Genomic DNA, 14,483 nt, shown 5'->3' with positions numbered 1-14,483 from the left:
AGAGCGGAAATCCGTGAGCTTAACGGCGCGTGCGGTAGTACTCTGAGTTAAAAAATACGTTAGAAACTTAACGTTTTTTTTTTGTTGATAAAGGTTTTTTTTTTAACTTACTTGTGTTATTTTCTGACCGCACCCCCAACCATCTTCTCCTCATATATTTAAAAAATACTCTTCCAAGAGACGCCACAAAATTGGATAAAGATATCAAATATTTCTATACTTAAATCAAGACTCTCTTTAATATTCAATGTATGGAGGTGTTCCAATTTATCAGACTTCTTCTAGTGTACGCCGAGAAGGGCATGTCCCGCGGATGGACTATTATACAACTACACATAGAGCTATGAATGAACCATTTGGGAAAAAAGACATCGGAAGACCATGTTTGTACTGACATCTCTATATCAGTATTAGATACTATATTCTTAGGGAATTACGTTTTCGTTGAAAAATTTTAAAAAAATATCGATATAACTTATAAAAAATGTTGCTTTCTTGTTTTATATGTGGGTTTATTACAACAAAAAAATGTGATTCATGGAATAATTCTCATAATAACAATATAAAAATTGGGTAAGCATGACAAGACATAATTCCAGAATTAAAACAAAATAGAGGATCGATCATATAATTGATGATTGTAACATTCGTTTTCTAAAAGTAGAAATCTCATAAATTCTAATTTTCACAAGAAGTAAAACTTAATTAATTAAAGCTCATTAATTACCCAATTAGTATTTAATTAACGAGTTCTGAAAGATCGTAGAGAAAGCGACAGCAGTAAATTCTAGAGACATGAACAACATTCCCGCATTAGCCGCGCAATATATTTTTGCAACTAGAACTCACACAAAAAATATTACATTGAAACATTACAGACATAAAACAGTCGTAGGATAGGAACGCGGGGAGTATGAAGTCACAGTTTCAAAAGCTGTTATGTGATACCTAACAGTTGTTACTGTCATACCGTTATTACGTGGTCACTATCAACCCACTGACCTCCTGTAACATGGAGTTATTTTACTTATTTTTAACTATAAGTTTCTACTGAAATTAATTTAATCAGTAATTATACATGGAACACGGCTTAAAATTATATAAACTTTAGTTTAAACTAGGAGTGTACGTTATTGTTAAATTTCAAAATCCTATATTTTAAATTATTTTTCTTTTTATTTTATTTTTGTTAACTGTAGAATAGTATAAATCATAATATGGTCAATAATAAAAAACATCAGCTTATAACTAACAGTTGGGGATAAGTCAAGGTAAAATAAAATGAACAATAAGCTTTTCTATTTATATTTGACGTACAGTGCTTAAATCTGCATCGACAAAAAAAAAGTATTTTTATTCAGAATTATCTACTCGTGGACGTACCCAGGATCAAAACTAGGGAGAGAGCAAACCATAGTCAATCAACTTGTGACATTTCCGCAAGGAAAAAGGGAATGAAACTAAAATTTTAAGAACATTATATAAAATTATAACAGTGCTTTATTAGTTATTACAATTATTTGCTTGAATTTTTTTAATTAAATTAATGATTTTAAGATTACTCATCGTTCATATTATTATTAACACAAACTTCAATGAGCCACTTTTACTCTAACCTTTTCATTTTAAAGTACTTCCAACGTTTCTCATTGAAGACACAACCTTACTCATTAAATTTTCTTTTTTGCCGGCTAATTTCCCATGTCTTATATAAACCACATAATTTCAATACAAAACTATCCTTTAAAAATTGTTTTTCCTTTTTTATTGTTAATGTGATTATCTTATGTTAATGAGGTTAACAATATCAACACATTTTTTAAAGGATAGTTTTATATTGAAATTATGTGGTTTATACAAGACATGGGCAATTAGCCTGCAAAAAAGACAATTCAATGATTAAGGTTATCTTCTTAAAAATAGTCTGAGGGCCAAAACGTTGGAAGTTATTTAAAATACAAAGGTGAGAGTAAAATTGAAACATTTGAGATTGTGTTAATATTAATGATTTTTTTTCAATCGGCCCCACTCTGGGCACGCCCATGTATCAACTATAGGATATTATAAACTAATCCTTAGACTATTGATTCCTACCATAATCACCTTGTTCAGTTTTGTTTGCTAATTGATACAATTACCGAAATTTGGAAATTCATTTTTTTCGAGGTAGTAGCTTTATCAATTTTGAATTATTTCTTAAATTGGACGTAAGGCTCAAATTATGAATATGATAATTGAGCGATGAAAATGCACAGCTGAATCTAGTCAAAATTATAGGCACACCAGAAATTAAAAGAATTGGGCCTCTTCGGTAATTATAGTACCAAAGAACTCGGTCGAAGCACGTAGCCAGGAAGAAGGAAGACTTCAACCATCGAAAGTAATTGGCTGTGACGATGTCTTACTGGAGAACTGACCACTCAGCGGGAGGTTTCTATGGCAAAGCGGGCCTTTTGTTGGAGGCCTTTGGTTGTTAAGTCTGCTCTAAGTTAACTACTCTATCTTTCCTGGAGGTAGATATTTAGAATACTCCTTACAGATACATTTGCCCATATATCTACTTGAGGTTAGTCGTTCGATTCTATCATACTTGTAGGACAGGTAGTAAAAAATAAAAAACACTGTGGAAACGTGAAAATGTTACAACTTGAAGAAAAAGTTCTAAAAGTACTGGAACCTACGTACATTTATACAATAATCTTTACCGCTACAACCCATGAAGGGTTAAGGTTGCAGTACTTTGTAAGGAAGTAATGTTACTAGACCAACGGCTGTGCAAGGAGGTGATTTGTTCAGAATCGCACTCTATTGCCAGATTTTTACCCAATTTATGAGGCTAGGTAGACTCTATGAGGGCTGCAGAATCCACAGGGTTGACTAAAGGCTACAGTGTAACAGAAAACAATTTTCTGCCCAGCCGGATTCGAACCCGGGTCTTTGGAGTTAGTAGTATCGTGCCTTACCACTGTGCCACCGCGTTCCCCACGTATGTAAATCATTTATATACATATATTATATTATATTTTTATTTTAGTTATCTCAATAGAAAGTTTTGTGAAAATTCCTTTCTTTTAATTTATATAATATTTCCCCCATTAACGTTCTGGGAATCCTCCTCCCCCCCTTCTGGATGAACAATCTGAAATAATTTCATCATCTTATAAAATAGAAAACTTTTTTTTGTGCGTTCATATATTTTTTTTTATGTGTTTGAACATAAATAGTTTTGGTATATTTAAATTGCGATATGTTTTTATTATTATTGTATATATAATTATATATTAAATATTGTGGTATTAATGTGGTTCTTGAGATTTTTCCTTAGCCCCTAAGTAATTATTATTCATATTTAATAATAAAATAAATAATTTAATAAGCACATAGGTTTCCATGGAATTTATAGAAATGAAGCTAAACTTTTTTTTCCTGATTACTTTGTATTTTAACCAAAATAAAGAGAAAAATTAAAAAAAAGAAAACATTTTTTTATTATTTATTGAGCCAAGGAGAGGTTTTACGTTTTCGTTTTCTATATATTTATTAAAATGAGATATCAATTAAAAAAAATAATCGCTACCACATCGACCTTTAGAGCATCTCACATTTGTACCAATTAGTTGAAGTTAATACTTAGGACGACATAATGTTTGAAATAGTATTGAATTTTAACACAAAAAAGAAATCGAGGAGGTGGAGGAAATATTTCAAAACCTGATTTTTACGTCTTCTAGTCAATAATCTACTAATTAGTGCATAAATATTCGAGTTTTTGCAATCTCAATCAGATATATCGATAGGCAGGAGGCAAGTGAAAATATAGAAAAAAAATTTGGGTTCCCAAATCTCTCATGTTTGTAACCGTACGCCACATATGATAAATCTGTAATTATCGAAATTCAGAAGGCCAATTACTGGAAGCGAAACTGGAGAGAAGTATATAAATCACGTTCCAGGGGCTGCAAAGTAGAAAAAAAATGGTAACAATTTCGTTATTTTTAATTGGAAGGACTAACAAGGTCCTAGGTGTGAGCTGTGCGAACTTCTCTGAAGAGTTAGCTCACCCAATCCATTTCGTTACTACCACAAATATCTATTTTCCTTCCAGCTATGAAATATATACATCCATCTTCTTTCCAACGCTCACTTCCTTGTAAAACGAACATTTATTTTGTAGGAAAATATTTTGAATTGATTTATTCTTGAAGGTAGTTACACTAATTGGTAGTTGATCTACAAATCATTTTCATATTAATCATATCTTGTTTTGAATTTTTACTTTAATTACCTATTAATTCGTTCAAGTCGTACATCGTTAACAGTAATTATTATTAAACCAGAGAAACAATTCAATTTTTTTTTTAATTTTGCCAAAAACTGAGATACAATACTATATAAGAGTCTAAACAATACAGAAACGCGTTCCTAAAACGATTGCTTAGCAGCAAATTAGTTTAACAAAGAATCGAATATCGAAATTTTTGTTTTTCCTCCTGGTTATTGCCTGTAAATTCTAAACGGAGGATCCTATCGGAAAAATTGTAATGCAACTTAATACAACATAATAAAGTTAAATATTAAATTCGTTATCGAATGATTTTACAGAAAAACATTGGTATTATAATTATAATACTCCTTACAATAAGTTATATACTTATCCATTAATTGCATATACGTTTTCTTTGTCACTGTTTTCACAACTTCAACTCCCATATGTCAACCTGAATTTCGAAGCCTATACAAAAGTGCAAGGCGTCAAAATTAATAATGGGTCATTATTTATTTTAAATTTAATGGGTAATTATTGCTGTCGTTTCTTTTTAGATTAATATTTTTATTTTTATTTTCTCACCTTGCTCCAGATCGAACTGGACACCGGAGATGAGGACGACGACTCTAAAGCAGACAGCCAGCACCTGTTCCCTTCCTTCTCTGCCATCTTCCCGCCGCTGGGCCACTCCAGGCCGTCATTCTACCCAGATCCCTCCAGAGGCTACCAGGTCGAAGGCTTCAGGTATACACCGAGGAGCAACCCGTGAGTATATCAACCATAAAACTAGAGAACCGGCATGAAGTTAATAGTTTTAAAAATAGATAATATCATTCAGTGAATTTCGACGTGATGATGTCTACTTCACAACTAGATGATTATAAGATGATTTGTGCTAATAAAATTCTTAAATTACTACTTATATTTCCCCAAAAATATATTTGTAAAATTATCAAGGTTACTGTCTATTGTCAAGGATAAAAGTTCAAAAAATAATCGATTTGAGAGAAAAAAAAATTTTTTGTAGAATAGATAACATGTTTTCTTTTTTTTTTTACATATTATAATAGGTTCTACAAAAAATGTAGTTATTCTATTTTTAGAACATATTTTAGTTTGACCATTTTTTACTGAATAGATGTTAATGAAATAGATGTTTTTAATTTCAATATCTAACCTTCTCTACAGAACGTTTCATGAGCACAAAGGTTGAAAAATAACAATCCTTCAAGATAGATATCCTTTTTTGAAAAATGACAACACTAGAATGGCAAAATTTATTAACTGAAAGGGGGAAAGAAAAAGACCTGCGGAGTTTAACTGCATCACGATGTTCACATTTCAGTTTGCTCACGAGCTGTCAACTGTAAAAAGAATAATATTTTGTGACCAAGATCCTCTTGGGTCATCTCTAATCCTGAAGCAAGTAACATTTCTTACTGATAGTAGTAATATAATATTTTTGAAACAAACCTCTACTCCATTTTACATATTTCTACAATAAACTGTTACTATAGAGGAAGTCATGGCTGAGCACTTTGGGACGAATTCCCGAAGAGTACTTCGATATTTATTTCAGGGGTCAGTCAATATTTATTTCGTGGAGTCCCGAAAAATGAATCTTGACATTCCATCTCTGAGGCCGTGTAAATCTTCAATGAAAGACTTGAGTCCAAAAAAAGAATTAAATACCGTTAAATGGTTATGAATTTTTAGAAAATACTTATAACCTATCTTACTTTTTTTAATTCTCTCTATGAGTCGATTCGTTTAATATTCTACGTTTCGAATTTTATCTAAACCTGTGTTATGCTCCTAATTTAGAAAAAAAAAGAAGAAAATTCTATGTCGTTTAAAAAATTTAACTAAATTGATGCTTAGTTCTGGTATCTCGAAAAAAAATTCAAAGTTTGAAAAAATATATACTACAAAACGAACTGACCAAATGTTTCTACTATGACGCGTTGATTTTCTATTATTTTTAAACTAATAGAATCATATTTCTGTTTTTGTTTCTGACTTATGTGGTATTTTTTTTATTTACCAATTTTAGTTAGATACGCTCTTTATTCTCGTCAATTCTTCTTGTCCATAATTTTACTTTTACGTTTAAAATTGTTCTGTGATTAAATTAACGATCTTTAATATTCACAATTAAATATTAATCGCCCCGTCGAATGATATTTGTAAAAGAATTCGGAACACATGAATAATTCAAAAATGAGTTACGTGATTTACGAACTGCGTCATCAAAGAGATATTTCCATGATCATCAACTGACGGATCGGTAACCCATTACGTCGCAAAGTGTTATCTCAAGTCTGCTGACACGGGAAAGGCATTAGGATGAACCATTTTTGGTCATTCAAAAAGTTAGAAAGACCATAAATCATTCATCAAGAAGTGAAGGAGGTTGGTAAGTTCTAGTCAATATGCGTTGCATTCCAAAACCAACAGTCCTTTTTCAAAATTTGTATTTATTATTATTTTTTAAATTAAATGTTTTATACTAGATTATCTATCAAGAGATCAAAGGAATTATTTCAAAAATATTTATCACGTCTTATTTAAATTTTTGTTGGAACTGCTGTTGGAAAAATAAATTTCTAGTACTAAAACTGTTAATCAAATAAATAAAAAAAATTAAAAAGTCTTGGCAGGTTTTGGAATACAATACTTTATGTGAGTATATAAACTGTCATTTCAATCATGTATATACTGCTATTGCCACCGGAAGGTAAGTTTGATACCACCTCAATTATTTTGTTAAATTCTGTTATTTGTTAACTAAATAAAACGAAACCACAATTCTAGTTTTTCTTAGATATAAAGCAAAAGAATATAAAATAATAATACTTTAAGGGACTTTATTTTTAAAAAATAACCTTTAAGTGGTAGACTGATTTATTTAAATACACAACTGGTCAGGTGGAGTCTGAAGGATCCCGAACTATTTGTTTTTTTATTTATTCAATTAGAAAAGACAAGTCCTTAAAATAAGTCTCATTTATAACTTAAATCGAGAGAAAAAATTGTAACAACTTTTTTATTAATTTGACCTAAATATTATGGAGTTTCCTTTCAAAATTCAATATATCTTGTTTTAATTTATTTATCATTCGAAACATTTTATGAGAACATTCGATGAAGATAAGTTAAATTTTTATTAAACAACAGGATTGTGGTCGAGGATTTTAATTTGTCAGAAAAATTATAAATTTTCTGACGTGGATAGGATAACCTTTGATAGAAAAACCCCTCAATTAGATGCTGATTTGAATGGATATAAAACTATATCTAAAAAAAGTTATATCTTTAAAAATAGGAAATACTGACAAATTAAAAGATATAGATAATATTTTTTATTCTATCTTTATTAACTGTTTTTATGAATATTTAGCATATTTATATTCACAAAACTTATTTTAGAATTCATAAGATTCTTTTAAAAAGTTCATTTATAGGTCAAAAAAGTTTTTTTATTAATAATTATGTACAACCAACTAACCATTTATATTATTGTACATTTATTTATATTTATACTAACCGGCATATTTATCAAGTAATCCAGCGCACTGTATACCTACGGCGCTAAATACTAACCATCATGACTTAAAAGACATGCGTGTTTAAGGCGCTCTAACAATGCCTTCTAATAGGCATATAAATACAAAGAGAGGAAAAAATCGATATGTATATATCGTATCGAAAGTTACCTCAGTCATAGCGTATTATAATATCCACTAACAGGACAGCTTAAAATTTATTATAACAAAAGTAAGATTATACGAGTAAAAGTAGATAGTAAAAAAAGTTGATAAAAGTAAAGATTATACCAACATTTTGTTGTTGGTGGAATTTTTATATTTCAATAACTTAAGGCTTCTCAAAGCTATACTTGAATTTCGAAGTAATTATCAACATAGTTTGCCTCTAAATCATGAACATAGTTTCAAGAAGTACAATAACAATTGTCGGAATTATTTTCTTCCGCGGAAAAACCGTCACTGGTTACCAGTGTTTAAACTAAGGTTAAGCTATGAGTTGTGCAAGATTCCCAAAAAAAAAAAAAGTGGACTACCATTTGATGAGTCAGTCATTTACTGTTCTAGAATGGACAGCTTTGTGAAATTCGCAACTGGAGCGGTTAACATGTTGCGCGCCGAACCTGCGTTACGCTCTTCGATTGATCACTGTTAACCTAACAACCCCATCAAAAATTACTGAGAACAGATAATGTTGTTTCTCTTTTTATTTCTTTATATAGAAGTATTTATTTCATAAATATTAATATGTACAATCATTAGTACACTGCTTCGGAATTCATCCTTGCACAATTCATTTTTCTTTGTTATTTATTGTACATTGGGATCTCAGAAAATTTGGTAAGACTGACAAAAGAGTGTAAAAATGATCCAAAATGCAGAGTTCTAATACAAAGAGAAGTATTTGTAGCCTTTGAAGTCAGAACTGGTCTGAGGCAAGGAGATGAACTCTCGCCAATGCTCTTCAATTTAGCCCTAGAAAAAGTGATTGATTAGAAGAACATCACGCAAAAATGGTGGAGGAGACGTCGGAGTGAAACTTCCTAGCGTACGCGGACGACACTCTGGTTCTAGGAAGTAATCGAGATAATATGGAAAGACATTAAAAGCCTCTAATAAGAGAAACAGAGCTAGCAAGTAAATGAAGATGAAACACAGTATATGATTGTAAGCCAAACAAAATTGTGTTATATGACAAAATCGACAAAGATGCCAAAGACCTGCATGCAGCAAACTAGAATGCAGTAGCCAAAGATCGGCCGGCCAACCGAAAAAAAAAACAGTTAAAAAAAGTTATTGCATATGAGATGTAGTTTTTTTTTTTTAGTAGTACTACTGATTTATTGAGTACCTTTTTATCTTGGGGGATGGTTTTGAATTTTTATTAAAATGTGAAAACATTTTGTACACTATTTTCCTTGTATTCTCTAATTTTAAATTATTATTCTGATTAAATAACAGTTGTAATTCCTCAGCACCAGTTACTAGGTCAGTTGTAAACCTTAGTTCTGGTATTTAGAACTAAGAATTGTTTCTAGTCCATAAGTATCGAAATGAACTTGTATTGGTAGGACGAAGTTGAAATTAAGTTTGACCAAGAATTAGTTCACTCACTTATACTTTTTTATCCCATTGGAGTGGTCCCTCCCCATTCTCTGTTCCTCCGGCCAGCGGCTGGACCAATACTGTGACCACCGCTAGCGGACCCAGACCATTCCCTCATTATACCATGTGGAAAAGGAAAGGAATTTTATATATGTGTATATATTTTAGATTATCTATTATATATATTGTATTAGTTGTTAAAAATAAGTAATAGGAGATTATAAAAAAAAATTTTACTCCGTAGCCAAAGGGGGACCAGCAAAATATTATTATTTTTGGAAAAACGATTTCATTATTACGCTAGGTTCAGTTGACATTGAAGGTTATATGTATACGAACATGTATGGGTCCGCCGCTCAATTCAAGTATCGATTGTTACAGCACAAAGATCTGATTCCAACCATTTACTGCCTCTTAACAACTCGGTATTCCCGACATCTGCCTCACATTGTTCAAGAATGTTCCTGTTGTCTTCCTTTCTCGTAACCAATTGCATCAGGAACTCAATTATTCTGTGAACATCAGGTTACATTATCCGTTTTTTCTTATGTCCGATAACTCAATGCATTATTATCTGGAATATATAAAAAAAATCTAGGATCTACGAGGAAAACCGAAAGGTCTGAAGCTCATATATCAGAGAAAGTTGGTTGAATATCTAGTAACATTTCTTCCCAGGTAGGAAACATCTCTACCAAAGACAGAGAAGACATAAATACAGATTACGCCATAGTCTCAACCACCTGTGCGGTGAAAGTAACGTGAGAGGAATATGCCAGGATGTGATAATGTTCCTGCTACAGTTTTCCTTGTCGATTGAAAATTATGTTGAGTAAAATTACATGATAGAGAAATCATACATTTCTAAATTTATATTTTCACTGGAAATAACAAATACAATAGTTAATAAAATTACAAATAAAATTAAATTAAACAGTGATAAAAAAACAGACTTTGCTTGTGCAGAAAATGATCAAATTAGCTATTGGTGAATTCAGCAGAAACTTTTGGTGAAATTCTTCGAAGTTGTGAATTTAAAAGAAAACAATTTTCAGGTAAAAATACCAACCGACGTTTTGTAGAATAACTAATGTAACAGTACTAGACCAAACTAGATGTTTCGGTTCCATATCAGAAACAACAATAATTACTTTATGTATAAAATGATTGACCGTAACTGAGTGTGAAAGAGATTGTTGGGGTGCGGTCAAATAGTTTATAACTATTATTTGCCGATATTTCGTCCCAATTAGTAGGGCTTCATCAAGGCTAAAAAAAAAACTAAAAATATGTTGACTATGTTGGAGAATAAGATAACAATAAAGTAAACTAAGGTGGGATTAAAAATTATGTAAATATAAGTGAAACCTAATATAAAAATAAACAAAAAGAAATAAAAATAAGATGTACAACAATTAGTATATATAAAAAAGAAATAACATAGAGTATTAGATTTAAAATGAAACGAAATAGAGAAAAGTAGATAACAGCGAAAAAAAAAATTGTGCTGTCTCATAGAGAACAATAAGGAAACACTGGAATGGCCACAGGAAGATGCTATTTAAAATAATATTAAAAACATACTATTTCTGTATTTGTTTATTCAGTATATGCTTTTAGGGAATAAACCTATACAAATAGAGCATATCTCCAATTATATGACAAGCATTATTCAAATTCTGTTTTCATTAAAAGAATAATATTTTTCAGTTAAATAGTCGATTAATAATGAAAATATAAAATACTAAAAGCAACATTAAAACTAGAGTTGAAAACTAAAATTAGCAATAACAATAAAATGAATTATTAATATTCAACTACTTATCTGTATCAAATTAAATAAATATGAAGCCAAAGTCAATTTATAAAAGCAATTATGTTACACTATAATGAAATTATTTTTTTAAATTAAATCACCCAAGCAAGTCTCTATAATTTGAAACCACACAAATGAAATAATACAACTCCCTCATACAATCAATTGTTGGTGGTTTAAATATATCAATCCCGTTATCATTTTCCATTGCTTAGATAGTTCTTATCGTAAAATCATTGTATATTAGGCATTTAAAGAATATATGATAAAGTGTTTCATATTTTTTTGTTCTGTTGCACATTTAACAATTATTTTGATGATAGTATTATTTATTAGCATCTTTATCAATTATCTTCTAGGTAGTCTCATTTGCATCAAGAATATGGTGTATTTAAAACTCGTCGGTCTTAATAAATACTGAGTGTATAGGAGCATAAATCCGATTTTGTAAATTTATTCATCACATTTTGGTCCCCCCCCCCTCAATATTTAAAATTTTAGTTGTATTGGCTTTTATTCTGACTGTATCTTTTTCAAAACTCTAATCCCCCACTTCAATTTTCAATGAGGAAACTTTTTAATTGAGAACTCCAATTGTAATTTGATAATGCGGGGTTTGGTGGGCAGGATTTATATCGTAACTTGGGAAAAATATTTTTTAAGAATGTCTATTATTGGCATTCCTAAGTTATGTAAGTTAAATACAACGTAAATATAAAAATGTTAGCAATAATTAAAGTTACAAATAAATTTTGAACTGATATGAAACTAAAAATATTTTTTGATTAGGCGATAAAGTGGATTATGGTGGTGAAATAGAACATAAAAATTATTGTACATACTTATTTAATGTCAACTTTTTTACTAGCATTGTAATTCTTTGTCTGGATTCTGCTCAAAAAAGGATATATAGTCGAAGTATAAAAATTTTTTATTTTTTTGACTATCGTTAATTTAAAAGTAATGAAATGTAAGGCATATTACATGAAATGTATTCCTCAATATTACCCAAATTAGTAGGCAAGTACTTGTCAGCTGTTTAAGCCAACTATTATAAGGCTGAGAGAGCTATATAAACTAGAAGCTGTTTGAAAATTTAGAGGTATTTTATGGAGAAAAAAATAAGAAATATGGACATTAATTAACAGTGATTTTGAATTATTTAAACAAACATAACAAGAAGGGATATTTTAATTCCACTTTGAGATCAGAATTTTTTATGAAGATCTTTGAGAGAAGAATTTTTTAAAGCAAACCTAATTGTTAAAACAACCATGTTATGGCCACGTAGCCGATCTTGTACTAAAGAAATATATATTTAAAAAAGGTGTTTACACGTGCGCAGATAGTTAACTATTCTACCAAATACTAAGTAAAGCCTGATTTTACAACAGTACTGTCACGAGAGCAGACGTCATAGCTTATACAATGTTACGGTGGAAGAGGCAGCTGTCACTGTGGAACCTGGTCTTAAGAAAAAGTTCAATAGTTAACTTCCATAAAAGTAACAGACCATTCTTAATAATATTTTTAATAAATATATATATTTTCAGAATGTGTTTTAGTTCATTTATTTTAAATTAAATAAATTGTAAATGTTCTTAAATCTTACGATGTTTATTCATATTTTCTTCTCACAGAATATTTTAAGACAGATGTATGAATCATCCTATATTAAAACATTTTACTACGTATGAGAACGATCATCATCATTGTTTGATATTATTATCAACGATCTATGAGAACTATCTTACGATACTATATCTATGACCTGAGCCTCCATAAGTCGATAGAAATGGATAAGCTCCGAGATCTAGTGGCAATAAATCTAGGAACGATATCTACTATCGATATAAAGTTGGCAGCACTATCGTGCTCCAGTTGCGGAAGGTCTCGCAGCCCATAATGTCATTATGTAATCCAAGTGATAATTTATATAGCGGTGAGCCGCATTCATTGTGGCTGTGGTTACATCCGAGTTATGTGGCGTGGCGACCATTGTCATTCCTCCATTGAGCGATTGAGCTATCGGCAACTTGTACTCTATGGAGGATGAAGTGCTTGCTTCCCAGGGGCGTCTCTATGTCGGCTCCAAGTTATGTCACAAGGATTTCTGAATGGAGCAAACCATAACGGCTAGTAAAGAAGAAAAAATCAATTGTAAAAGTAAACCAAGTGCTATTAGGAAGATTCTAGTATTATACTTTGGTGCGCGCATCACATAACTTTCGCTTACAACCCTACTTTGAGATAAAATTAATCCTTGTACATTTCTAAAAAGATATTTCTTTATTATTCAGGATGACCATAATTCTCCTTACTATAATGGTATATGTAAGTAAAATCTGGCTTGCTATGTTTCATGCGCTGTCTCTCGGATGCCAGGATAATTACATTAATAATTATTTATATTAAAAAAAAAAACATGAAGGGTTGTAGTACTTTGTAAGGAAGTACTGCTACCAGACCGACGGTTGTGCAAGGAGGTGATTTGGCCAGAACTAAGCTCATCCAGATATTTACTCGATTAAGAGTACCCACTTTATGAGGCTGAGTAGACCCCGGAGGGCTCCCGAACCCAGGTCCTTGGAGTTAGTAGCACAGTGCCTTTTTTAGACCAATGAGCTATTTGCTCCCAAATTATTTATATTAATCAATGTAAACTGTTTGATATTATTACAATACAATTACAATTATTTCAATTGGATTACTTTTACAAAGGCATTTCGCGTGGTTTACAGTTCCCAATAACTAAGGATACCTTCCTAAATTATGACCAAGATTAAATATTCATATGTTATGAGAGGGTAAGTCAATTATTATCCTCAATATAGTTATAAAATTTTATTGTTATCAAATAGGAAGCTTACAAGTACATCATTTTTCGATATAGTCCCTATGCTTTTCAACGCACTTGGTCCATCGCTGTACAAACTTCGTGATGCCCTCATAAAAGAAGGTTTTCGGTTGAGCTGCAAGCAAGGAATGCGCTGCTTCTTTCATTGTTTCGTCCGAGGTAAATCGATAGCCCATTAATGGCTCTTTGAGTGGACCAAACAAGTAATAGTCAAGGGACTACCCAGTCCAATCAATCCAGTGGATGGATAAACTGTATGTCGTGTAAAGCTGCAATGTGCTGCGGGTGGATAAACTGTATGTCGTGTAAAGCTGCAATGTGCTGCGGGTGGATAAACTGCATGTCGTGTAAAGCTGCAATGTGCTGCGGGTGGATAAACTGCATGTCGTGTAA

The 14,483-nt window shown here is 31.1% G+C and overlaps 1 protein-coding gene across 1 annotated transcript in view; it reads left to right on the top strand.

Annotated features, from left to right (window-relative positions):
- The window catches only part of LOC106691533 (uncharacterized), a gene marked incomplete at its 5' end in the record, with an annotated part of 30,342 nt that overhangs the window by 9,800 nt on the left and 6,059 nt on the right, over nucleotides 1-14,483 (top strand). Inside the window, 1 exon segment of the mRNA XM_014437326.3 lies at nucleotides 4,860-5,032. Coding sequence (XP_014292812.3) covers nucleotides 4,860-5,032 — 173 coding nt within the window.

Source organism: Halyomorpha halys, unplaced genomic scaffold, assembly GCF_000696795.3.
Source record: "Halyomorpha halys isolate HHAL.00 unplaced genomic scaffold, Hhal_1.1 Scaffold2462.1, whole genome shotgun sequence".
Lineage (NCBI taxonomy): Eukaryota > Metazoa > Arthropoda > Insecta > Hemiptera > Pentatomidae > Halyomorpha > Halyomorpha halys.
Note: the sequence above shows the minus strand (reverse complement) of the source record. Positions and strands in the feature narration are given on the sequence as shown.